Source organism: Coregonus clupeaformis, chromosome 13 (genome assembly GCF_020615455.1).
Source record: "Coregonus clupeaformis isolate EN_2021a chromosome 13, ASM2061545v1, whole genome shotgun sequence".
Lineage (NCBI taxonomy): Eukaryota > Metazoa > Chordata > Actinopteri > Salmoniformes > Salmonidae > Coregonus > Coregonus clupeaformis.
In genome coordinates, this window is record NC_059204.1 from 21465101 (window position 1) to 21492526 (window position 27426).

General features: G+C 46.7%; 1 protein-coding gene across 7 annotated transcripts in view; it reads right to left on the reverse strand.

The window, feature by feature from the left end:
• LOC121579445 (active breakpoint cluster region-related protein) overlaps positions 1 to 27426 on the reverse strand; it is a 242135-nt gene that overhangs the window by 131008 nt on the left and 83701 nt on the right. For 5 of the 7 annotated variants that reach the window (XM_041894042.1, XM_041894041.1, XM_041894044.2 and 2 more), the window contains 5 exons: positions 23124 to 23302; positions 13875 to 13973; positions 10455 to 10640; positions 5701 to 5808; positions 5227 to 5287 (listed from right to left, as the gene is read on the reverse strand). In XM_041894042.1, the coding sequence (XP_041749976.1) occupies positions 5227 to 5287; positions 5701 to 5808; positions 10455 to 10640; positions 13875 to 13973; positions 23124 to 23302 (633 nt within the window). Of the gene's footprint in view, positions 1 to 5226; positions 5288 to 5700; positions 5809 to 10454; positions 10641 to 13874; positions 13974 to 17740; positions 18203 to 23123; positions 23303 to 27426 lie in introns of those variants that run through there. The other 2 variants (XM_041894047.2, XM_041894046.2) reach the window with 1 other exon arrangement.

The window sequence follows — 27426 nt, forward strand, 5'->3', positions numbered from 1 at the left end:
CTCTCTCTCTCTCTCTCTCTCTCTCTCTCTCTCTCTCTCTCTCTCTCTCTCTCTCTCTCTCTCTCTCTCTCTCTCTCTCTCTCTCTCTCTCTCTCTCTCTCTCTCTCTCTCTCTCTCTCTCTCTCTCTCTCTCTCTCTCTCCTCTCTCTCTCTCTCTCTCTCTCTCTCTCTCTCTCTCTCTCTCTCTCTCCTCTCTCTCTCTCTCTCTCTCTCTCTCTCTCTCTCCCTCTCTCTCTCTCTCTCTCTCTCTCTCTCTCTCTCTCTCTCTCTCTCTCTCTCTCTCTCTCTCTCTCTCTCTCTCTCTCATTCAGTAAGTCCGTGTCTCTCTCTCACTCATTCAGTCCGTCCGTCCCTATCTCACTCACTCCGTCCGTCCGTCTCTCTCTCTCCCTCTCTCTGCGCCCGTCTCTCCTTCTCTCTCACTGCGTCCGTGTCTCCTTCTCTCTCACTGCGTCCGTGTCTCTCACTCTGTCCGTCCGTCTGTCCATCCGTCTCTCACTCACTCATTCTGTCCGTCTCTCTATCACCCACTCACTGTCTCGCTCACTCACTCAGTCCGTCCGTCCCACTCTCACTCATTCCGTCCGTCCCTCTCACTCACTCATTCATTCCGTCCGTTCGTCCGTCCGTCCCTCTCACTCACTCATTCCGTCCGTGTCTCTCACTCACTCATTCAGTCAGTCCGTCCCTCTCTCTCTCCCTCACTCATTCTGCCTCTCGCTCTCGTCCCTCTCTCTCTCTCTCACTCTATGTCCCTGTCTCTCGCTCTCGTCCCTCTCTCTCTCTCTACTCTCTCTCTCGCTCTGTCCGTCTCTCTCTCTCTCTCTCTCTCTCTCTCTCTGTCTCTCTCTCTCTCTCTACTCTCTCCTCTCTCTCTCTCTCTCTGTCTCTCTCTCTCTCTCTCTCTCTCTCTCTCTCTCTCTCTCTCTCTCTCTCTCTCTCTCTCTCTCTCTCTCTCTCTCTCTCTCTCTCTCTCTCTCTCTCTCTCTCTCTCTCTCTCTCTCTGTCTCTCTCTCTCTCTCTCTCTCTCTCTCTCTCTCTCTCTCTCTCTCTCTCTCTCTCTCTCTCTCTCTCTCTCTCTCTCTCTCTCTCTTCAGTAAGTCCGTCCGTGTCTCTCACTCACTCATTCAGTCCGTCCGTCCCTATCTCACTCACTCCGTCCGTCCGTCTCTCTCTCTCTCTCTCTCTCTGCCCGTCTCTCCTTCTCTCTCACTGCGTCCGTGTCTCCTTCTCTCTCACTGCGTCCGTGTCTCTCACTCTGTCCGTCCGTCTGTCCATCCGTCTCTCACTCACTCATTCTGTCCGTCTCTCTATCACCCACTCACTGTCTCGCTCACTCACTCAGTCCGTCCGTCCCACTCTCACTCATTCCGTCCGTCCCTCTCACTCACTCATTCATTCCGTCCGTTCGTCCGTCCGTCCCTCTCACTCACTCATTCCGTCCGTGTCTCTCACTCACTCATTCAGTCAGTCCGTCCCTCTCTCTCTCTCTCACTCTCATTCTCGTCTCGCTCTCTGTCCGTCTCTCTCTCTCCCTCACTCTCTCTCTCGTCTGTCCCTCTCTCTCTCACTCATCTCCGTCCTCGTCTCTCTCTCTCTCTCTCTCATTCCCTTCCTCTCGTCTCTCTCTCACTCTCATTCGTCAGTCTGTCCCGTGTCTCACTCACTCATTCAGTCCGTCCGTCTCTCTCTCTCTCACTCGTCCGTCTGTCACTCACTCTGTCCGTCTCTCTCTCTCTCTCACACTCTGTCCGTCTCTCTCTCTGTCTCTCTCTCTCTCTCTCTGTCTCTCTCTCTCTCTCTCTCTGTCTCTCTCTCTCTCTGTCTCTCTCTCTCTCTCTCTCTCTCTCTCTCTCTCTCTCTCTCTCTCTCTCTCTCTCTCTCTCTCTCTCTCTCTCTCTCTCTCTCTCTCTCTCTCTCTCTCTCTCTCTCTCTCTCTCTCTCTCTCTCTCTCTCTCTCTCTCTCTCTCTCTCTCTCTCTCTCTCTCTCTCTCTCATTCAGTAAGTCCGTCCGTGTCTCTCTCTCACTCATTCAGTCCGTCCGTCCCTATCTCACTCACTCCGTCCGTCCGTCTGTCACTCACTCTGTCCGTCCCTCTCTCTCTCTCACACACTCTGTCCGTCTCTCTCTCACACTCTGTCCGTCTCTCTCTCACACTCTCTCTGCGCCCGTCTCTCCTTCTCTCTCACTGCGTCCGTGTCTCCTTCTCTCTCACTGCGTCCGTGTCTCTCACTCTGTCCGTCCGTCTGTCCATCCGTCTCTCACTCACTCATTCTGTCCGTCTCTCTATCACCCACTCACTGTCTCGCTCACTCACTCAGTCCGTCCGTCCCACTCTCACTCATTCCGTCCGTCCCTCTCACTCACTCATTCATTCCGTCCGTTCGTCCGTCCGTCCCTCTCACTCACTCATTCCGTCCGTGTCTCTCACTCACTCATTCAGTCAGTCCGTCCCTCTCTCTCTCCCTCACTCATTCCGTCCGTCCGTCCCTCTCTCTCTCCCTCACTCATTCCGTCCGTCCGTCCCTCTCTCTCTCACTCATTCCGTCCGTCCGTCTCTCTCTCTCTCTCTCTCATTCATTCCTTCCGTCCATCCCTCTCACTCATTCAGTCAGTCCGTCCGTGTCTCACTCACTCATTCAGTCCGTCCGTCCCTATCTCACTCACTCCGTCCGTCTGTCACTCACTCTGTCCGTCCCTCTCTCTCTCACACTCTGTCCGTCTCTCTCTCTGTCCCTCTCTCTCTCTCTCTGTCCCTCTCTCTCTCTCTCTCTGTCCCTCTCTCTCTCTCTCTGTCCCTCTCTCTCTCTCTCTGTCCCTCTCTCTCTCTCTCTGTCCCTCTCTCTCTCTCCCTCTCTCCCTCTCACTACGTCCGTCTCTCTCTCCCTCTCACTCTGTCCGTCCCTCTCTCTCTCACACTCTGTCCGTCTCTCTCTCACACTCTGTCCGTCTCTCTCTCTCCTTCTCTCTCTCTCTCTCCCTCTCTCTCTCTCTCTGTCCCTCTCTCTCTGTCCCTCTCTCTCTCTCTCTCTGTCCCTCTCTCTCTCTCTCTCTGTCCCTCTCTCTCTCTGTCCCTCTCTCTGCGTCCGTCTCTCTCTCCCTCTCACTACGTCCGTCTCTCTCTCTCCCTCTCACTACGTCCGTCTCTCCTTCTCTCTCACTGCGTCCGTGTCTCTCACTCTGTCCGTCCGTCTGTCCATCCGTCTCTCACTCACTCATTCTGTCCGTCTCTATCATCCACTCACTGTCTCGCTCACTCACTCAGTCCGTCCGTCCCACTCTCACTCATTCCGTCCGTACCTCTCACTCACTCATTCCGTCCGTTCGTCCGTCCGTCCCTCTCACTCACTCATTCATTCCGTCCGTGTCTCTCACTCACTCATTCAGTCAGTCCGTCCGTCCCTATCTCACTCACTCCGTCTGTCCGTCTCTCACTCCATCACTCACTCCGTCCGTCTCTCTCTCTCTCACACTCCGTCCATCCGTCTCTCTCTCACTCATTCCGTCCGTCCGTCCCTCTCTCTCTCCCTCACTCATTCCGTCCGTCCGTCCCTCTCTCTCTCCCTGACTCATTCCGTCCGTCCGTCCCTCTCTCTCTCTCCCTCACTCACTCATTCCGTCCGTCCCTCTCTCCCTCACTCACTCATTCCGTCTGTCCGTCCGTTCCTCTCACTCACTCATTCATTCAGTCAGTCCGTCCGTCCCTCTCACTCACTCATTCATTCATTCAGTCAGTCAGTCCGTCCGTGTCTCTCACTCATTCATTCATTCAGTCCGTCCGTCCCTATCACACACACTCTGTCCCTCTCTCACTCTCTCTCATATGCAAAACACATAGATACTGTATGCACACACACGTCTACCTCGTGTCAGAGGAAGGCCCAAAAAATTGTCAAAGACTCCAGTCACCCAAGTCATAGACTGCTCTCTCTGCTACCGCACGGCAAGTGGTACCGGAGCGCCAAGTCTAGGTCCAAAAGGCTCCTTAACAGCTTCTACCCCCAAGCCATAAGACTGCTGAACAATTCATCAAATGGCCACACGGACCAACATTTTATTTTATTTTTTATTTTATCTGAGGCAGGAGTGGCAAAGCACAAAGACTTTGTCTTTCTCAGCAGAAATGAGAGGATAGAGAGAATGTGGCGAGAGACGAGAGCAGCGACTGTCTTTACCCAGAATATAAAACAGCTCATTATCTAACCGGCACCCAGCTACATCTAAGACACTGTCACACACCAGTAACTTTACCATACAGCACACACTAACATATTCACAGTACCAGCCAAGAACCTTGCCTATATGTCTATACGAGTATATGTTAGTCCAATCGTTAACGCTACACAACACACTATAGAACCAGAAAACACCCCTCACGTACAAAATACTCAATAAAGGATTAAAGACAGATAAAGGCTTTTCTATACACACACAAGTTACTTCAAATGTACTGTCACACACACATTACCGTATGTGCAGTTACAACACAGTCTGAGTACCAGTAGAATCTCCATCTCACACTTCCCCCTCTGCCCATCTCCAACACCCATAGTCAGAGAGAGAGAGAGAGAAGCGGAGCGCACTCACACACAGGAGCCTTGCCTTCCTAAGCCTGCCACTGCATACACAAGCAAAAGAGGCAGGGCTACAGAGTCTTAAAGGCCCAATGCAGCTGTTTTATATCAATATCAAATAATTTCTGGGTAACAATTAAGTACCTTACTGTAATAGATTTCCATTCAAATGGGCAAAAATAGCTTTTTAGCAAATAACTATTTATCAAGCAAGAATTTTGCTAGGACTGTCTGGGAGTGGTCTGAGTGAGGAGGGGAAAACTAAAAACTAGCTATTATTGGCAGAGAGGTTTGGAAATCTCTTTGTTATTGGTCTATTAACCAATTTACCGCATGGTGATGTCACCATGGAAAGCCAAAACTCCCGCCCTGTGTAGATTGTATTTTCAAGCAGCAACTATCAGGAAATAACACTGATCAATTTTTTCCCACACTTTTACAGTCTCAGTTTTATCAGCTGTTGTACAATATTATTTAAAACACAGTATTGACTGCACTGGCCCTTTAAAAGAGCCATAGCAGCTTCAGTACCTTCAGACACACATCTAGATCAGAACACATCTCTTATATTTATGTGTATTTTTCTTACTCTGTAAAAGCCACAAAAGTAAAAAAAAGAAAAACATTTTTTTAAAGAACGCATCTCTTTACCTTCCATGGTGACATTTGTGGTACAGTCCTTAGAGTCCTTGGGTCCCTTTACTTTGAGGTTCTGTAAGAAAATGTATGATTTGTGATTACTGGTGTATTACAGTTTTAGCAGTATAGGAATTTAGCGGTATAGGAACATGGTATAGAAGCAGGACACACACACATGCACACAGAGACACACACACGCACACAGAGACACATACACACAGCCTGATTGAGGCCGAGTTGAGCTGAGAGGACTAATGAAGAGGAATGGGGCTGCTGCAGCAGCAGACTGCAGGGCTGGAGAAACACACTGCCCCAAAACTGGACAAACACACACAACAAATATATACACAACTCCCTATATGAGTACAAATTGCAGCACTCACAAGTGATGTGCAGAGAAATGACTGTGATTTACAGCTATCTGTGTGTGTGTGTGAGTGTGTGAGTCTGTGTGTGTATGTGTGAGTGTGTGTGACCAGCACCTACCTCAGAGATCTTCTGGAACTGGGTGTTGGCCAGGCTGCATTTCTCTGCTGTCTCCATCGCTGTCTTGTAGTTGTCAACAAAGGCCTTGTACACCCCCAGCTGGCTGGCCTGGAGCACAGAGGAGAGGACAGAATATTAACACAGTGGCGAGAGGAAGAGGAAGAGGAGGAGGATGACAATGAAAGATGGCGTCTGGATGAAAAATAAGACTAAGTCCACTCCTAAATGAACCTTCCTTACTTTTATTCTACGGTTATAACGCCCTATAGTATACCCACGATTGGAGAAGGGTATTGGATGACGCAATTCAACTCCCTCTAAGAGGAACCCAATCAGATTGCTATATAGTGTAAAGCTATAGATTTCTATACAGTTTAAAGCTTTAGAGACAGAGAGCACCACATTTATTCCAATCCCCATTCAAATTATCCCTCCTGAGAGGCGTGAAGAACATCTATTGTGAACGAGGCAGACTAAAATGAAAACACGAAGCAGACCAAACTCTTTGTACCTTTAAAACCTGCTGTATGGAAAATATTGTGTAAAATAAATAAATGTGACTCTGGATGACAACATGATGTTTGTTTTAAACATTAGGGCTGTTTTCCTAAAGAAGTTAAATCCTTTTCGTGTTCTGTTTCCTTTCCACGAGTCCACGTCACTAACGAGTATTGCGATATTGGTATCGTCCCGGTCCTACTAATGAAGGCAACTTGCGCAGGAAATGAATATGCATCCTTACACAGCTCTGGTGAGGGGACTGGGGAGAGCTAACGGAGATGAATTAGAACTCTCCTCTCTCCTCCTCCGACCTGTGGTGTGGTGTCTCATTACTGTTGGAGGGGAGAAGTGGAGGAACCATGAGGTCTCTGAGGACACTTCAAAGCAGAGATCAATATTCATTCCCTTCTCTCTCCCTCTCAACCTTCATCTCTGAATCTCACTATCAAACTGCATCTATATCAAGGAGATTGCAAAATGCTAACAATGATAATTAGTCTGCCAAGAGAGACTACTTAATTATATTCATTTCCACAAAAATTAACACATATACTGTATCTAATGTCTGAACATTTAGTTATTGCGTGGATCCACTATGTCAGCGTTCCATTCTATGGCCCATATTCCATTATGTTCCCTTGTACCCATCTTTCCCTGCACATTTGGAGAACCCTCTGACCCAATCAGTCGTCATGGCAAAGGCTGTCTTACATCATTGGCAGAAGCACTTCGACCTCTCACCAAGAGCATCACAGGTACTAGAACACCACCCTGAGACAGAGAAGAGAAGCTAGAAGAAAGAGAGAGCGGCAGATTGAAAGAATAAAAAGTAAGAAAAGAAGAGGGAGTTTGACGATTTCCATCCCTCTTTCTGCTCTCCTTTCCCTCCTCTCTCTCCTTCCCTACCTTCCTCCCCATCTTTCCTTCAATCCCTCTCTCCGTGTTCCTCTCTCCCTCTCTGTTTCTACAGTAGTGTTTCCAGTGCCAGTCTGCCCCACACAGGGAGCAGTGGGGGGTGTGCTGTGTAATTATGACACCATCTGTGCACTGTGTTTGGTGGCTCCCTCACAGACAGGCCTGTCTAAACAGTTAGTTGCCATGCGACACACACAGTGATTTGTGTGTGCGCACACACACACACACACACACACACACACACACTACGGTTGAATGGCGGGAACACTGTTACCGGGATTTACCCTCCATAACCACTCCCTTTTCCCGCGATAAATAACTGCGAGAAACAGGTAAATTATAACAAATTATTTATATGAACAGCATGGCATGAAATGGAACTGTTAAATTATGTCTATGTCTAAATCTGGCTTCCCTATGGCCTCTGCATGATGAATCAACACTCAATTCCATTCAAATTGCATCCAAATGAGATAATCCTGTTCTAAATTCATATACAGTGGGGAGAACAAGTATTTGATACACTGGCGATTTTGCAGGTTTTCCTACTTACAAAGCATGTAGAGGTCTGTAATTTTTATCATAGGTACACTTCAACTGTGAGAGACGGAATCTAAAACAAAAATCCAGAAAATCACATTGTAGATTTCCTCTGTGGAGATGGGAGAACCTTCCAGAAGGGCAACCCCCTCTGCACCAATCAGGCCTTTATGGTAGAGTGGACAGACGGAAGCCACTCCTCAGTAAAAGGCACATGACAGCCCGCTTGGAGTTTTCCAAAAGGCACCTAAAGGACTCTCAGATCATGAGAAACAAGATTTCCTGGTCTGATGAAACCAAGATTGAACTCTTTGGCCTGAATGCCAAGTGTCATGTCTGGAGGAAACCTGGCACCATCCCTACGGTGAAGCACGGTGGTGGTAGCATCATGCTGTGGGGATGTTTTTCAGCAACAGGGACTGGGAGATTAGTCAGGATCGAGGGAAAGCTGAACGGCGCAAAGTACAGTGAGATCCTTGAGGAAAACCTGTCCAGAGCACTCAGGACCTCAGACTGGGGCGAAGGTTCACCTTCCAACAGGACAACGACCCGAAGCACACAGCCAAGACAACGCAGGAGTGGCTTCGGGACAAGTCTCTGAATGTCCTTGAGTGGCCCAGCCAGAACCCGGACATGAACCCGATCCAACATCTCTGGAGAGACCTGAAAAAAGCTGTGCAGCAACACTATAATATAATATGCCATTTAGCAGACGCTTTTATCCAAAGCGACTTACAGTCTTGTGTGCATACATTTTTACCTATGGGTGGTCCCAGGGATCGAACCCACTACCCTGGCGTTACAAGCGCCATGCTCTACCAATTGAGCTACAGAGGACCTGAAAATAGCTGTGCAGCGACACTACCCATCCAACCTGACAGAGCTGGAGTGGATCTGCAGAGAAGAATGGGGAGAAACTCCCCAAGTACAGGTGTGCCAAGCTTGTAGCATCACACCCAAGAAGACTCAAGGCTGTAATCGCTGCCAAAGGTGCTTCAAGAAAGAAACTGAGTAAAGGGTCTGAATACTTATGTAAATTGGATAGCATCGGGTTTCAATTTTCATGCTGATCAAAGCTCTAATCAAATCCAGACATATTTATATGCTTTATAATGCTTTTGAATGACACTTACGGTTTTGGCGGGAAATTCCAGGTTAGAAAAGTGATTTATTCTCGGGATGGCCAGTCTGAGATATGGCTTTTTCAGCTGTGCTAACATAATTGCAAAAGGGTTTTCTAATGATCAATTAGCCTTTTAAAATGATAAACTTGGATTAGCAAACACAACGTGCCACTGGAACACAGGACTGAAGGTTGCTGATAATGGGCCTCTGTACGCCTATGTAGATATTCCATTAAAAATCAGCCGTTTCCAGCTACAATAGCCATTTACAACATTAACAATGTCTATACTGTATTTCTGATCAATTTGATGTTAACCTAATCATACAGTTACGTAAGTATAATGCACATTACACATTTTTCTATCCAATTTAAAATAGAGGTTAAAACGTTGCTTCTACTGACACAACATTACAGTCACATAAATGCACAGAACACCATACTAAGTGGAACATTGTACTAACTCCTAATCACATCAGTCTATGCTCTGTCACAGAGTGTTGTTGTATCACATGGGGAGCCCTAACTCCTTTAGACCTTCCTTATGAGGGACAGAACACTCCTAACCCAATCAGATTAAACGGAAGCCTTCCCTTACCCAATCAGAATCAACGGCACCACCCTCCACCCTCTGGGGATTAATGAGCAGAGTAATCCAGGAAAGAGACTGGGCCTAATGTGAGATATTACATCCCATTAACACTCACTTACTGACACTACACTGTCTGCTTACTGAGAGGGAATAGGGGGGTGGAGAGGGAGAGGGATAGAAAGAGAGACTGGGAGGGAGAAGACAGAGGAGAGAAGGAGATGAGGAAGAGGAGGAGGAAGAAGGGACAGAGAGAGCGAGAGAGAGAGGAGGAGGGAGGGACACTTAAAATCCCCTTAATTGGGTCGAGTCAAGCCCCTACAGTCCATGAACATTCAAACCTCAGAAATTATGCACCAATGCGCTCATGTGTACCAGCCTGTTAGAGAGACAGTAGTTTGAAAGGGTTTAAAAGGACAGCTCCAGATCCCCTTCATCGTCAACAGAGCACAACGCCCCCTGAGAGAGAGAAGCGAAGAGATAGAGGAGTAGGAGCAGACTAGGGACTAATGGCTAGGCGGAACCTGGTCTAATTGAATGTTTATTCTATAGAGGGGTATAGACTGTAGATTGAACAGAAGCAGAGTTTGAACACACAGATGGAGGTGATACCACATGTGAAATCTACACTGTTACAATGTCCACCATATCTACGTTTGCTTCATTTTACTGCCACAAGGTGAATACTCCCAATAAAATCACTGTTTTGAGTGTAACTAGACTAAGTTGTCCTCCAACTTACTGTTATTCAATCCTTCTTGGGACTCATGGGGTGCAGGTTTGTACTCCAACCCAGTACTACTAAGGCTGCATTTAGACAGGCAGCCCAATTCTGATCTTTTCTTCACTAATTGGTCCTTTGACCAATCAGATCTTCTCTAAAACATAGTTGATGTGAAAAGATCTGATGTGATTGGTCAAAATATAAAAATTAGTGGAAAAATATATCAGAATTGGGCTGCCTGTGTGCACGCAGCCTAACACACCTAATTCACTAAATCAACTAAATCAAGGGCTTGATGAGTTGATAGATTGATTGGTTGATTTAATTGATTGATTGACTGACTGGTTGATTGGCAGACTTACCAGTTTCTTGAAGAGGTGTCCGACTGCGACCTTCTCATCCCACTGCTTTATGTGAGGGAGGAGGGCGTCGTAGAACTCCTTGTGGATCTCAAAGATGTCCTGGATCTTATAGAAGATGGTCTCTACCTGCTGTATGGTCAGCACCGGCTGGGACGTGGTGGCTGTGGCCTTCAGGGGCCGCATGGGCTGCACACACACACACACACATTCAGAAGAGAGTTAGTATATGTGTATGTCTGTACCGGTATGTGTGTATACATGCACTGACACTTTCAACACATAAACATTAATTATCCTGGGCGGTGGTCAGCAGTGTAGTCCTTTATTGACATTAGGGCGCTGCAGCATGACCAAAGACCTGAGAATAGAGGATAGGAGAGCTGAGCTGTTCATTTTAGCACTGAGGGAAACACAGCTCTTCCATCCTATCATCTCTTCCATCTGCTAAATCCTTCTCCCTCCGATCTGCTGATTCTGCCTCCTCAACCCTCCTCTCCTCCCTTTCTGCATCTTTTGACTCTCTATGTCCCCTATCCTCCCGGCCGGCTCGGTCCTCCACTCCTGCTCCGTGGCTTGACGACTCATTGCGAGCTCACAGAACAGGGCTCCGGGCAGCCGAGCGGAAATGGAGGAAAACTAGACTCCCTGCCGACCTGTCATCTTTTCACTCCCTCCTCTCTATATTTTCTTCCTCTGTTTCTGCTGCTAAAGCCACTCTCTACCACTCTAAATTTCAAGCCTCTGCCTCTAACCCTAGGAAGCTCTTTGCCACCTTCTCCTCCCTGCTGAATCCTCCTCCTCCTCCCCCTCCCTCCTCCCTCTCTGTGGATGACTTCGTCAACCATTTTGAAAAGAAGGTTGATGACATCTGATCCTCATTTATTAAGTCAAATGACACCGCTGGTCCTGCTCACACTGCCCTACCCTATGCTTTGACTTCTTTCTCCCCTCTCTCTCCAGATGAAATCTTGCGACTTGTAACGGCCGGCCGCCCAACAACCTGCCAGCTTGACCCTATCCCCTCCTCTCTTCTCCAGACCATTTCCGGAGACCTTCTCCCTTACCTCACATCGCTCATCAACTCATCCTTGACCGCTGGCTATGTCCCTTCCGTCTTCAAGAGAGCGAGAGTTGCACCCCTCCTCAAAAAACCTACACTCGATCCCTCAGATGTCAACAACTACAGACCTGTATCCCTTCTTTCTTTTCTCTCCAAAACTCTTGAGCGCGCCGTCTCTAGCCAACTCTCCTGCTATCTCTCTCAGAATGACCTTCTTGATCCAAACCAGTCAGGTTTCAAGACTGGTCATTCAACTGAGACTGCTCTTCTCTGTGTCACGGAGGCTCTCCGCACTGCTAAGGCTAACTCTCTCTCCTCTGCTCTTATCCTTCTAGACCTATCTGCTGCCTTTGATACTGTGAACCATCGGATCCTCCTCTCCACTCTCTTCGAGTTGGGCATCTCCGGCGCTGCTCACTCTTGGATTGCGTCCTACCTGACAGGTCGCTCCTACCAGGTGGCGTGGCGAGAATCTGTCTCCGCACCAAGTTCTCTCACCACTGGTGTCCCCCAGGGCTCAGTTCTAGGCCCTCTCCTATTCTCTCTATACACCAAGTCACTTGGCTCTGTCATATCCTCACATGGTCTCTCCTATCATTGCTACGCAGACGACACACAATTATTTTTCTTCTGATAACCAGGTGGCGAATCGCATCTCTGCATGTCTGGCAGACATATCAGTGTGGATGTCGGATCACCACCTCAAGCTGAACCTTGGCGTGACCCTGGACAACACCCTGTCGTTCTCCGCTAACATCAAAGCGGTGACCCGATCCTGCAGGTTCATGCTCTACAACATTCACAGAGTTAGACACTACCTTACACAGAAAGCGGCACAGGTCCTAATCCAGGCACTTGTCATCTCCCGTCTGGATTACTGCAACTCGCTGTTGGCTGGGCTCCCTGCCTGTGCCATTAAACCCCTACAACTTATCCAGAACGCTGCAGCCCATCTGGTGTTCAACCTTCCCAAGTTCTCTCATGTCACCCCGCTCCTCCGCACACTCCACTGGCTTCCAGTTGAAGCTCGCATCTACTACAAAACCATGGTGCTTGCCTACAGAGCTGTGAGGGGAATGGCACCTCCTTACCTTCAGGCTCTGATCAGACCCTACACCCAAACGAGGGCACTACGTTCATCCACCTCTGGCTTGCTAGCCCCCCTACATCTATGGAAGCACATTTCCAGCTCAGCCCAGTCAAAGCTATTCGCTACTCTGGCACCCCAATGGTGGAACAAGCTCCCCCACGACGCCAGGACAGCGGAGTCACTGACCACCTTCCGGAGACACTTGAAACCCTACCTCTTTAAGGAATACCTGGAATAGTATAAGAGTAATCCTTCTACCCCCCCCCCCTCAGGATATCTGAACTCTTATCTGTACTTGATAAGCCTGGGATCATCCACCTCTTCCCTCCAATCAAAACAGAATCACATCACCAGGTCAGGTCACTCATGTGTTGCTAAGGTCATCCATCTCCACGTCCAGGTTGAAAATCAGTGTCATAACAATAGCGTCACTATTCAAAAATGATTAATAAGCTTACAGTATATTAGCTTCACAAATGATGATGCTATGGGCTAAATACACTTGTGTTGACTCATTAACATAACCATGAGTTATTCATAGGCTTATGCTGTGTTCAGATAGGTAACAACCATGGCAGGACGAAGCCAGACCGGATGGCATTGTTTTAATTGAGACAGAGCCGGAAGGCAGAGTGTATGTCTGGGCAGAGTGGCGCTGGTGGAGGACCAAACCAGATAAACACAACCACCATTCATCACCATCACCTCTCAACCAGGAAACGGACCCAGACCGCCGGGCCCACTGGACTTTATCAGGACACACACACACAAACACACGTGTACAAACAGCCTCAACCCTAGCACTGCAGGAAGATATAGCAATAGATTTACGGCTGGGAGGAACAGGGCTACACAGAAAGTTGAGGAGGTTGTGGAAGCAGTGGTCTTTAAAAGGTATATTGGACCCTGTTCAGTGCTTAATGCCATGGTTTTACTCATGATGTGATGTGAGCATGCTGCACTTTGAACATACATTTCTGCAGCGAGAGACAGGATGTGACATCACGCTGCAGTTGCGTCACGTTGCAGTTAAACAGTCATTGTGTTCTCTGGCTCGGGAAACGCTTGGCCTTGTCCTGTTCTAAATGTGACTGACCCCTAACCACTAATAGCACTCCTAGAGATAAGTATTGGGCTTCTTGAAAACGCATAGAGCTTTTGGAAACCCAGTCTCCCATGCGGCTCTAATTGGAGCCACTGGCCTGAGGGGCTAATGCTGTCCAGTACTGTCCCATACAGACAGCACTATTAAGAAGTGTGTGTGTCTCACCAGTAGCAGAGCCTCCAGCTGGTTGATGTAGATCTCCTCACTGGCCAGGAAGCCAGACAGAACCAGTTTCTTCATCTCCAGACCCTTCTCTATGTCCCCCTGCAGAGTGACAGAAGGAGAGCGAGAGCGAGAGCGAGAGAAGGATGTCAGTTATACATAATACTATATACAGTATGTGAAAACGGTGATGGCAGGGCATGGTGCAGGAATATGGTTAACTCTGCTGTTCAACTCTGCTAGTAAACACATTGGCAATGTCAGTATGCTCACAGCCATGTGCACAAACACTGAGTGGAGCCTGTCTCAGAGGATGGAAAGGATTAAAGTGGATTCAAGTCTTGAAGGGAATAAGCTGTATTTGGTGTGTGTAAACTGTGTACAGTATGTAGCTTGCATGACTGTATGTTAGTATTTTTACAAGAGAGGCCAATTTTCTTGTGCCCTCTCCTCCCACAATGAGTCATGGGCAGGCATAGGGCAGTCGAGTCCAAGTGGAGGTGTTTGTTTTGGCCCTGAGAGACAGTGAGGGAGGAGGTAGAAAGAGAGAATGAGAGGGAGTGTGTGTGTGTGTGTGTGTGTGTGTGTGTGTGTGTGTGTGTACGTGTGTGTGTGTGTGTACAAGGAGCTGGGCAGGCTGAGACACGCATTCTTAAAGTAGGATCATGAGCTCACCCTGTCTGCTGTACATCTGTCTGTTTTCCTCCTTAAAACACACAGACACCAGACCAGGGGTGCCTTTCAAAACTACACACACACTAGCCTTCAATAGGTGACACATACACCCAGAGAGCACAATGTAAGTTACAGCCCTAGACAGCTGCTTTTGTGTTTTCAAAGGGCTCGGTTCTGACAATGCAAACCAATATTACAAATCTTTGCCTATAAGTCAGTTCCTTCCCACTCAATATTTTATTTTCCACAGAATCGGCGCAATGACTACACCCCTGATCACACGCAAACACAGTTCACTTTCCTAGCAGCCACATACAAAACAGCTCGTTACATATATTATTATTTCTCGCATCCATCTACGCGCTCTCCTCCTCTTGTTTGTGGACTTCAGTGCAAAACACATCAGCTGTCTGTGACCAGGCGAAAAAACCTTTCAAGCCAAACCTTCATATCATGACCACTAACCGCTACACAGAGCCTACATCGTTGTCACGTCATAGTCAACATAGCTTGTAGAACTAACACATAAGTAAACCCCTACAATCATGCAGTACAGTGTACAGTCAGCAGCAAGCAGTTACACCGGTGGGCCCCGGTGGTAATAAATGATTAAAACCAAAAGTTGAGTTGGAAGAGCTCCCTCCCTCCCTCCGCTGAGGAGCCTCCACTGGTGTACTATCTTTCTCACCATACCCATAGGACTCAAGGGTCAACTACGCCACAAAACACACAAACTAGGATAACACGCAAAGTATACTCCCTCTTTCGATAAGGTGTCCCATATGTCTCTTATAGTGCATCCACATTCCCATGGTTGACATATAGCTGCAATAAACAGGTGTGGAAGGGAACATACTGTATAAGAGCAAACAGACAAACAAATTATAGGCTATATGTAAATCATAACCTTTGATAACATCTGACAACTGTTGCAGAGGCTTTCTACTGAAAATTTCAGTCGAACTGTGTCTCTGTGTGTGTGTGTGTTTGTGTGTGTCTGTGTCTGTGTGTGTCTGTGTCTGTGTGTGTCTGTGTGTGTGCAGAATGAGTGGAAGTGGCTGTCTGGAGGAAGCCAAAGGGCAGACAAAGCGGGAGGTTGATTAATTATTAACAGGAGCAGATCCTTCCCATGATATCAGCAGGCAGAGCAGAGCCTGATAAGAAAAGGGCAGGAGGAAGGAGGGACATGGAGTGCACACTGTACAGTGACCTCTCCATATTAACCCCAATGACCTCACGGATCCCACTTTCTAAAACCAATGCCATCACATTGATGGGACATGGGAGGTTCCACTTCCACTGTCAAGGGCAGGAGGTCTTACTGGCTAGTAGTGGCCATCCAAAATAAAACAGACAACCACCATTACTTGTCAGGCACCAGGACCTGAGTCTTTACAGTCTCTCTCTTACCAGGTCCTACCAGGTCTCCCTTGTAAGAGATCTAATCTCAATGAGACTAACCTGGATAAATAAAGCTAAACAAAACCCCCTAGGCTCGACCATGATAACAGAGTTTCTCTATTAGTCCTGGTTGACTTTACAACAGGTTGCCAAACACACTGCTGAAGGAAACAGAGAAGACATTGGCGTCCTTTCCAGGAAATGCTGTGGCATTTCATTTGGCCATGCTTTACTAAATGGATGTAATGAAACAGATACAGCCAGGACTTACAGTAATAGTGTGGTAACGGCAGGATTTACAGCGATTTACAACACATTGCACCTCTTTACAGCGCTGAGGTGGTTTGACAGGTTTGACATTAATTAGGGCTTTTATTCTACAGACAGACAGCAGATGTGACTGAGCTACTGCAGGCTGACAGACCTGTGATGTGACGCAATACACACACACACACACACACACACACACAGACAGAGACACAGTCAGCCGACTTATGTAATTCCCAGGCCCAGTGTGAAGTAGTGGTGTAACGGATTTTCCCACATTACAGGTAAACATGTCACAGCTGGTTGAGGGAAGCCGTGGGGGTCATCTCCTCCTCAACTACAGAGGGCTACTTATGGCAGACGCTGTGGAACCTCCAAGCACAACGTTGTGGATATATTCTCGTAATATATTATGTAGAAAAAACATGCCTCTGACATGGATTAAGGAATCATGTCAGCTCTATTACTGACATTTCTATCTGCAACGGTGTCCACAACGTAAACATTTACATTAGATTTCTATCAGCAACGGGGTCCACAACGGATACATTACGGTCATTTAGCAAGCGCTCTTACCCAGAGTTTGACTACTGAACATGACTCAGGAGTTTTCTAAGAAAGTTGCTTTGTTTTATGACTTCAACAACACTTAACAAAGGGTTCTGAGTTCAATGTCACAGTGGTTATTATGAGAGTCAGTATGTGTTGTATTGCATTCCCAGCCAGGTCTAAAGGTGTGACTCAGTCTCTATAGCTAAAGCAGCTGATAAGTGGATGGATAAGAACAGTGTTGCCCTGCCTTATTAGTCAGTCCACCTCAACATGTAGGAACCCACACACACCATGGGCTCCCTGTGACATACATGTCAGTCAGCATGACAGAAGTCACCGTTTCATTCTGACAGCATTAACTTCATCTCGTTCCTTCTCTTTTTCCCCTCGTTCCAGTTCTCCTCTCGTCTTCACATCTCTCTACTCTCTCCAGAGATAAATAGAATTTGACAGGCAGAGAGGAAATCTGGTTCAGAGAGCATGTCACCACCAATCACGTTTAGGTGTCAATAGGAGCTCTCTGGCCAACACACACACACACACACACACACCCCAAACCCTGTTACACACACAGGCACACACAACCCTCTCACAGCGGAGGTCTGCAAACACATATACACACATACACAGCTCCAGGCCGTCATTGTAAATAAGAATTTGTTCTTAACATTGTGAAAAGACACCAATAAGACTATTCACTTGGTTATTTTTAGCCAGGCACACAGTACAGACCAAGCCTGTGTATGAGTGAGCAAGCAGTGGTGCGTTTGCAGTTTCTTCCCCCTGACAAATCTTGTTTCCCTTCCTGTTGAGAGGCAGTGGTAGGCTGATGACAAATCTGCAACGGCAGATTTAGCCAAACCCCTATGTGGTTACTTTCGGCCAAACCCCTATGTGGACAAGCCCTAATCTGATCAAAATTAGTACACTATATAGGGGATAGGATGCCATTGTGGATGCAACCCGAGACTCACCCTGAACTGCCTGTGGACAGGAGTCATCAGCATGTCTCCAGGTGTTAGTGGACTCTCCAGGTCCATGTCTCCACACTCAAACACATCCTCATCCTCCAGCACTTTGTCCAAGAAGCACAAAACCTCCTCTTCATCTTCCTCCATGGTCCTCCTCACAGGGGCTGCTCCCTCTCTTTCTCTCTCTCCTTCTCTCTCTTTAATTCTCTCCCTTCCTTCTTCAGGCGTCCCTGGGCCTGCCCAGGCACCGCAGGCCTTCCTCCAGTGCAGCAAGCCGGTCTAGTCCTTCCTTCTGGGCCCACAACCCTCCTCAGCACTGCTTGAAATACTCAACGTTCTGCTGTCTCTCTTTTTCCCTCTGTCTTTTTATTTTCTTCTCTTCTCTCTTGTTGCTTATCCTTCTGTTGAGAGCCAGATAGTCTTTAGCCGGAGTTCCACATCATTCAGCTGTTCCTGGTGTTGTGTGCAGCACACTCACTCACCTCGTAACACATACAGACATGAGCAGGGCGATAGCCCCGCCTACCTCCTCCCCATCTTCCTGGTGTGTGTCAAAGTTCCGCCTCTACTTCCTCACAGAGTATACACTCCTCTCTCTCTGCCTCTTCCACTATCTGGTCTCTCATGCTTTTTCTCTGTATCCCTCGGTCTCTCTCTCTCTTTCTCGCAGTCATTCTCGCTCTCACACTCTCTGTCGCTCTCACACTCTGTCGCTCTCACACTCTCTGTCGCTCTCACACTCTCTGTCGCTCTCACACTCTCTGTCGCTCTCACACTCTCTGTCGCTCTCAGTCTCACTGTCGCTCTCAGTCTCACTGTCGCTCTCTCTCTGGATCTCAATGTACCTCTGAGCTGAGAGTGAATAGGTGCTTATAATTATAGGGAGTCCAGATGCAGTTTCCTGAATAGATACAGGTTTCTGCACAACCACAGAGTACATTTTAGTCATTTTAGCAGACGCTCTTATCCAGAGCAACTTACAGTTAAGTGAGTGCATACATTTTTCTTTTTTCATACTGGCCCCCCGTGGGAATCGAACCCACAACCCTGGCGTTGCAAGCGCCATGCTCTACCAACTGACAGAATGGCTTTGTGACCAAAGAAACATCACCAAATACAAACAGAACAGTATAATGTTTTTTGTGAGTGAAGCATCACCACATACAGCGGCTTGCGAAAGTATTCACCCCCCTTGGCATTTTTCCTATTTTGTTGCCTTACAACCTGGAATTAAAATGGATTTTTTGGGGGTTTGTATCATTTGATTTAGACAACATGCCTACCACATGCCTACCACAATATTTTTTATTGTGAAACAAACGAGAAATAAGACAAAAAAAACAGAAAACTTGAGCGTGCATAACTATTCAGGGCGGCAGGTAGCTTAGTGGTTCTAATCCCCGAGCCGACTAGGTGAAAAATCTGTCGATGTGCCCTTGAGCAAGGCACTTAACCCTAATTGCTCCTGTAAGTTGCACTGGATAAGAGCGTCTGCTAATTGACTATTTATTTTTTATAATATATATTCACCCCCCCAAAGTCAATACTTTGTAGAGCCACCTTTTGCAGCAATTACAGCTGCAAGTCTCTTGGGGTATGTCTCTATAAGCTTGGCACATCTAGCCACTGGGATTTTTGCCCATTCTTCAAGGCAAAACTGCTCCAGCTCCTTCAAGTTGGATGGGTTCCACTGGAGTACAGCAATCTTTAAGTCATACCACAGATTCTCAATTGGATTGAGGTCTGGGCTTTGACTAGGCCATTCCAAGACATTTAAATGTTTCCCCTTAAACCACTCGAGTGTTGCTTTAGCAGTATGCTTAGGGTCATTGTCCTGCTGGAAGGTGAACCTCCGTCCCAGTCTCAAATCTCTGGAAGACTGAAACAGGTTTCCCTCAAGAATTTCCCTGTATTTAGCGCCATCCATCATTCCTTAAATTCTGACCAGTTTCTCAGTCCCTGCCAATGAAAAACATCCCCACAGCATGATGCTGCCACCACCATGCTTCACTGTGGGGATGGTGTTCTCGGGGTGATGAGAGGTGTTGGGTTTGCGCCAGACATAGCGCTTTCCTTGATGGCCAAAAAGCTCAATTTTAGTCTCATCTGACCAGAGTACCTTCTTCCATATGTTTGGGGAGAAAGGCACATGCCTTTTGGCGAACACCAAACGTGTTTGCTTATTTTTTTCTTGAAGCAATGGCTTTTTTCTGCCCACTCTTCCGTAAAGCCCAGCTCTGTGGAGTGTTCGGCTTAAAGTGGTCCTATGGACAGATACTCCAATCTCCGCTGTGGAGCTTTGCAGCTCCTTCAGGGTTATCTTTGGTATTTTTGTTGCCTCTCTGATTAATGCCCTCCTTGCCTGGTCCATGAGTTTTGGTGGGCGGCCCTCTCTTGGCAGGTTTGTTGTTGTGCCATATTCTTTCAATTTTTTAATAATGGATTTAATGGTGCTCCGTGGGACGTTCAAAGTTTCTGATATTTTTTTATAATCCAACCCTGATCTGTACTTCTCCACAACTTTGGGTGGTGCCCCTTGCTTAGTGGTGTTGCAGACTCTGGGGCCTTTCAGAACAGGTGTATATATACACTGAGATCATGTGACAGATCATGTGACACTTAAATTAAGTCCACCTGTGTGCAATCTAACTAATTATGTGACTTCTGAAGGTAATTGGTTGCACCAGATCTTATTTAGGGGCTTCATAGCAAAGAGGGTGAATACATATGCACGCACCACTTTTCTGTTATTTATTTTTTCGAATTTTTTGAAACAAGTAATTTTTTTCATTTCACTTCACCAATTTGGACTATTTTGTGTATGTCCATTACATGAAATCCAAATAAAAATTATTTTAAATTACAGGTTGTAATGCAACAAAATAGGAAAAACGCCAAGGGGGATGAATACTTTTGCAAGGCACTGTACAAAGCGTACAGTACAAGACAAATGAAAATACATGGACAATGGCAACAATTAGCAAATAAATGTCAGTTTTCCCCTAAAATACCCATGCTCCCAAATGAACAGTGGGTCAGTGACTGGACAGACAGTCACTAATAACAGGCCTGTGGAGAGGCCCTCCCTCTGTCCAATAGCAATACACACAGTCCTCCCTTAAGGCTCCATGGAGAGGGCCTCAAATAGTGTCCATGAAAAGACCTAGTCAAAGTACTAGAAGACCCTGTTAGACATCAGTGACCAGACACACCCCCAGCAAAATACAGCTATGGTCAAATCACACACCTCTGCAGTTGTCACAACAACAGAGCTTTTCTGTTAGGTGTTGTATTTACTATTTTAGAACCTCATAAACTTTCAACCTGCATTTCACAAGAGATAAGCATTTATAGCTTTTTAGTTCTGCAAATATGTAACATGCAAATAATGGAACCACATGGCTTGTTTTCACCTCTATTGACCATGACTCAAGTGTAGAGCCACATTACATTCTATTTCAAATTAATTGAGGATATTACTTGAACAAAGAAACTGGATGTGAAACTGAAAAACACCATCTCCAGCAACCAGTCTTCATCACCCTTCAAAATAGGGAAATGGCTTCCTGCAAGTCATGGAGAAAATGTTTCCCCTTTCCTCAGAGCTCTGCAAGCCAACCAGCCAGCAGTGAACATGCTGATCATCTGACCAATGGGAGATAGGGATGGTGGTTGATGGAAGGAGAACCTTAAAGCTTCTCTTCTCGGTTTTTGATGTAGTCAAACAGGTACTATGTAATCAGATCAGATGATAAATAACCTAGCTTTGGCAGCTAGAAGTTAGTAACTAGTGCGAGTCGGCTTGGTTGCTGTGGTCTCTCTCTACCAATTAAATTCAAAGGGCTTTATTGGCATGGGACACATGTTTACATTGACAAAGCAAGTGAAATAGATAAACAAAAGTGAAATAAACAATCAAAAATGAACATTACCACCTCCTCGCGCCACTCCAATAGGGTGTGATGCAGGAATGCCCCAAATTGCGGTCCGCATGTGGGCATTCCTGCATCTGCATGAACACCCCCCTCCCCATCCCATTGGTTCCTGCCTGAACGAGCCCCCTTGAGCATCCCATTGGTTCCTGCATGAACGCCCTCCCTAGAGCATGTCATCTTCATGCTTGTGTGACACTTGATATTCTTGATGTCCCCTGATTGTCTTTTTGATTAAAATATGGGTCAAAAGGGAAAAAAAGATTTATCTAAGTTTTTCGGGGATGGGGTGGGAGAGGACACTGTCTACCGGTGTCCTAACTAGCTTGCTACCCGTGTCGCCCCGCCTCCTGTGTATCGGAGTCCTCCTAGCTAGCACACAGTGCTCTTCGCTCCCACCTGCCGAACACCTGCCCTCGTTAACAGAACCGTTTCCCTCACTCTGATCGGATCAGACCGGATGTGGAGCTTAAACAGCAAATGGACATGCAAATTAGAGGTTTTCTCAAATAAATTAATGTTTTTAAATATGGACACCCGGTTCGAACGGACCCAAGGACAACCAAACCCGGGTTTGGTTGTCCTTTGGTCCCGGTTTGGTTGTCCTTGGGTCCGTTCGAACCGGGTGTCCAAATTTAAAAACATAAATTTATTTGAGAAAACCTCTAATTTGCAGGTCCATTTGCTGTTTAAGCCCATTGCAGAAGTTACAGCAGGTCTGTTGGTGCTCTGTCGGTCTCCCACCACCAGGTGGAGATGGAGATGTATCAGTGGCCTGTACTGTACCATAGAAAAAGAAGAAACCCTAGGGTCACATAACAATGATGTAGGAGATAGTTATGATTGCTGGCTACTCTGTTGGAACAACTGACACTGTTGTCTGACTAAAAGCTGTGGTGTCTCCTTGTTCACACTGTGGCTGTCACACATGACCTTACAGTCAGCCAGCGGCCTGTGTGGAAGAGAAAGGTCAGGACGGGGTCAGCTCCGTCCTTGCAGAGAGGGCCAGTGTGTGAGGATAAAGATACATGCACGTACCCACACAGACAGCGCTACTGACCTACTGTCACTAGTATGGTAACCCTTGGCCCCTACTCATTGAGAGAGTTTATGGTATTCCATACTGCTGGGTTAGTGTATAACCATTCAGACAGTCATTACCATTTAGCAAGCTAAAGCTAGGCCTATTTCTTGTCCCTTTGTCATACAGGTTACATACTAACCTGATAGCAAAGCTACAATATGTGTCTCAGTGCAGTTGTGAACACATTGAATTTCTCTCACAGAAGGAATAGGATGTGTTGAGAGCAAAAGCGCTGGATCTGGCAGGAGTAAGAGGAAACCCCTGCACCAGCAACCTCTGCAATACTGTCCTTTCCTCCAGTGTGTGTGTGTGTGTGTGTGTGTGTGTGTGTGTGTGTGTGTGTGTGTGTGTGTGTGTGTCTGTGTCTCACCCCAGGTAGCAGGCCCTCTGAGGGGGCGGGGGAGATGGCCTCTACATCGGGGCCGCGGGCACACAGGCTGGGGGACATGGTGGGGGACTCGTCTATGAAGGGCATCGTTTCTGAACCGTCCTGACTCTTACGATCCTCTGCTGCGTCACCGTCATACCCGTCTGTGTTATAGTTGAAGTCTGGAGGAGAGATAGAGAGAGGGGTTAGTATATATAGTGCATAAGGACAGGCAATACAGACCCACATGAGAGAGAGAGAGAGAGAGAGAGAGAGAGAGAGAGAGAGAGAGAGAGAGAGAGAGAGAGAGAGAGAGAGAGAGAGAGAGAGAGAGAGAGAGAGAGAGAGAGAAAGGGCGTGGACTGGTAGAGCGAGCGATGGAGAGGTAGAGCGAGTGATAGAGAGGGTGGGAGAGCGAGAAAGCGAGAGAAACTGTAGTAAACAGTGCATTAAAAGGCTGGGTGATACAGCCCCATACAGTGACGCAGGCATGACCTTCGTGTAAAAGTTCCACATACACAATCAGAGGAGTTAACAGTGGTAGGACCAGTCAAGAGGAACAAAACTCACTTCTAGCCATCCATGCTTCCAAAACTGCTGACCCTGGCTTTAAAATGACAGTGAAATAGCAGCAAGGCACTGTGACTACAGTTATGAACCCTGACCAGGAAGAGAGTGGGCTGAGATGAAAGTGTAACTAAACGTCAGGCCTTGTTTGATCAGTTAAATGGGAACTAATGTGGGAAATGTGTAGGCTGGACATTAACGACATGGCAGGCTGTGTATTGTGGCAGCATCATGTTATGGGTATGCTTATCACCGGCAGGGACTGGGGACTTTGTCAGGAACAAAATAAATAGGAAATGCATCGCCGACGTTGTCCCCACAGTGAAGGTTCGCTGCTTCCCCAATCAAAAGCCCTGGATTAAGACCGAGGTTGGCGCTAAGCTAAAGGACAGGGCTCTGCACAAAGGACTATCGCAGCCAACCCCGAGGCTATGGCTACGTCCTTCACAGTCATCAAACAAGCATAAGGACAAAATAAGAACAAGGTGGAATCCTACGCCGACACGTGGCAGGGGCTACTGTCCAAAGGAAGAACCAGCCGTGATCTACCAAACGATGCCTCTCTACCAGACAAACTCAATGCATTTTATGCTTGCTTTGACAAAAACAATACAGAGCCATGCATGAGGGCCCCCGCTGACCCAGGGAACTGGGTGATCTCACTCTCCGAGGCAGACGTGAGTAAGGTTTTTAAAATCAGGTCAACACTCGCATTCTCAGAGCATGCACAGAACAGCTGGCAGGCACATTTACGGTCATTTTTAACCTCTCCTTGTCCCAGTCTGTAATCCCCATGTCTCAAGCTGACCACCATCCTTCCTGTTCCCAAGAAATCTAAGGCTACCCGCCACAATGACTACTGCCCTGTAGCACTCTCATCTGTAATCATGAAGTGCTTTGATGGCACACATCAACTCCATCATCCCAGACCCACTCCAATGTGCACACCGCTCGCTCAGATCCACAGACGTTGCAATCTCAATTGCACTCCACATTGCCCTCACTTACCTAGATAAGAGGAAAGCTATGTGAGAATGCTGTTCATTGACTACAGCTCAGCGTTCAACATCATAGTCCCCTCCAAGCTCATCACCAAGCTTGGGACCCTGGAATTGAACACCTCCCTCTGCAACTGGATCCTGGACTTCCTGACGGGCCGACCCCAGGTGGTGAGGGTATGCAACATTTCCTCCGCCATGCTAACCCTCAACACGGGGGACCCACAGGGGTGTGTGCGTGGCCATGCACGACTCCAAAACCATCATCAAGTTTGCTGTTGACACGACGGTGGAAGGCCTGATCACCGGTGACGACGAGACAGCCTACAGGGAGCAGGAGGGGGAGCAGGTCAGTGACCTGGCACTGTGGTGCCGGGACAACAACCTCTCCCTCAACGTCAGCAAGACCAAGGAGCTGATCATGGACTACACTTCAATGGGGCTGCAGTGGAGGGGGTCGAGAGCTTCAAGTTCCTCGTTGTCCAAATCACTAAGGACTTAAAATAGTACTACTGCATTTCTGGGAAAGAGCAAGCAAGAAAGGCATTTCACTGCACTAGTGCATGTGACAACTTGAAATATGAAAGGAGCAAAAACCTGGTAAAAGGTTAGAGGATAACCCGCCTCAGTCTTCTGAAAACCTAACCCTGGAATATAGTTTTATTTTTCAGCGGGACAATTACAGACATTTGAATTCTAAAGACACACCAGAATGGCTTTCCAAGAGGTGCTGAATGTTCCTTGAGTGGTCAAGTCTCAGTCCTGACTTAAATCTGCTTGAAAATCAGAGACAAGGAATGAATATTGCTGAATATATTAAAACTGTCAGTGATCGTACTCTGGAACTTTGAATATGCCTTTGAAATGATATACATTTGAAGTCAGAAGTTTATATACACTTAGGTTGGAGTCATTAAAACTTGTTTTTCAACCACTCCACAAATTTCTTGTTAACAAACTATAGTTTTGGTAAGTCGGTTAGGACATCTACTTCGTGCATGACAAGTAATTTTTCCAACAATTGTTTACAGACAGATTATTTCACTTATAATTCACTGTATCACAATTCCAGTGGGTCAGAAGTTTACATACGCTAAGTTGACTGTGCCTTTAAACAGCTTGGAAAATTCCAGAAAATGATGTCATAGCTTTAGAAGCTTCTGATAGGCTAATTGACATCATTTGAGTCAATTGGAGGCGTACCTTTCGATGTATTTCAAGGCCTACCTTCAAAATCAGTGCCTCTTTGCTTGACATCATGGTCATTGGCCAAAACTGTTTGGCCAATGACCATCGGAAAAAGGGGAAGGCTTGCAGGGCGTGTGGATATATTGAAGCAACTTCTCAAGACATCAGTCAGGAAGTTAAAGCTTGGTCGCAAATGGGTCTTCCAAATGGACAATGACCCCAAGCATACTTCCAAAGTTGTGCCAAAATGGCTTAAGGACAACAAAGTCAAGGTATTGGAGTAGCCATCACAAAGCCCTGACCTCAATCCTATAGAAAATGTGTGGGCAGAACTGAAAAGGCGTGTGCGAGCAAGGAGGCCTACAAACCTGACTCAGTTACAGCAGCTCTGTCAGGACGAATGGGCCAAAATTCACCCAATTTATTGTGGGAAGCTTGTGGAAGGCTACCCGAAACGTTTGACCCAAGTTAAACAATTTAAAGGCAATGCTACCAAATACTAATTTAGTGTATGTAAACTGGGAATGTGATGAAATAAATAAAAGCTGAAATAAATCACTCACCTATTATTCTGACATTTCACATTCTTAAAATAAAGTGGTGATCCTAACTGACCTAAGACAGGGAATTTTTAGATACAAATGTCAAATATCTGTCAACAATCTTTTCTCCAAAGGACTATTCTATGGACAACATTTTGTGAAAATCCCCCAAATCGTTGTCTTTGTCTGGGTTTCGTGAGCAGAGCACCATAATGACTGTCTCCATAGACCACACAGAGCAGCAGCCTTGAACTTATCTAGCTGTGGTACCACTGACAAATTACTCCTAATTGAAAAATAAAAGGGGATCACACAGAATCTGAAATCCCCAGTGGGATATAAGGCCTAGATAGACAATAGAGCCCTAATATGAAGCGGACCCAGAGTGGCGGGACCAACTCATCTGTCAATCACTGACACAAATGATAACACACAGCCACTGGATCACCCACCTGTCACTTAACTTCCACATATTCCCCATACACACAGGGGCTTGCCTGTGTTGCCATGCAACGCGTCATGCCATCTGTTTTGCTGGGTGACAGGGGCATGAGAGGCAGCTGACTGGGCACAGGGCTATAGACCTACTCTAACAGCAACCATATGGCTTATTCACTACCACTTATTAAAACCATAAACATTCTCTAGATTACTGTTCATTCAGATTCACATGCAGCCCTTTTTATGCCACTGTGTAAATCTCATTTCAGCATCATTGATTTTTTTTATGAAACTTGAGACCAGTAGCCTGTCGTCGTTACCAGTACAGGAAATCAAAATTGAATTGTGGAAACATTGCCTAGCACGGCAGTCACACAAAACAAGCAAAAGAGGTTTTACCCTCGATGTTGATATTACGTGACTGTTCCAGCCTCCTTATCTGAATGCTTGATTTAAGAATGGATTTAAGTCACTGTGGATGAAAGCATCTGCAAGAGCTATACGACTAAAATACTAAATGTAACTTAAACCCATTCAACCCAATCTCAGGAAAGTATTTATTTATTAGGT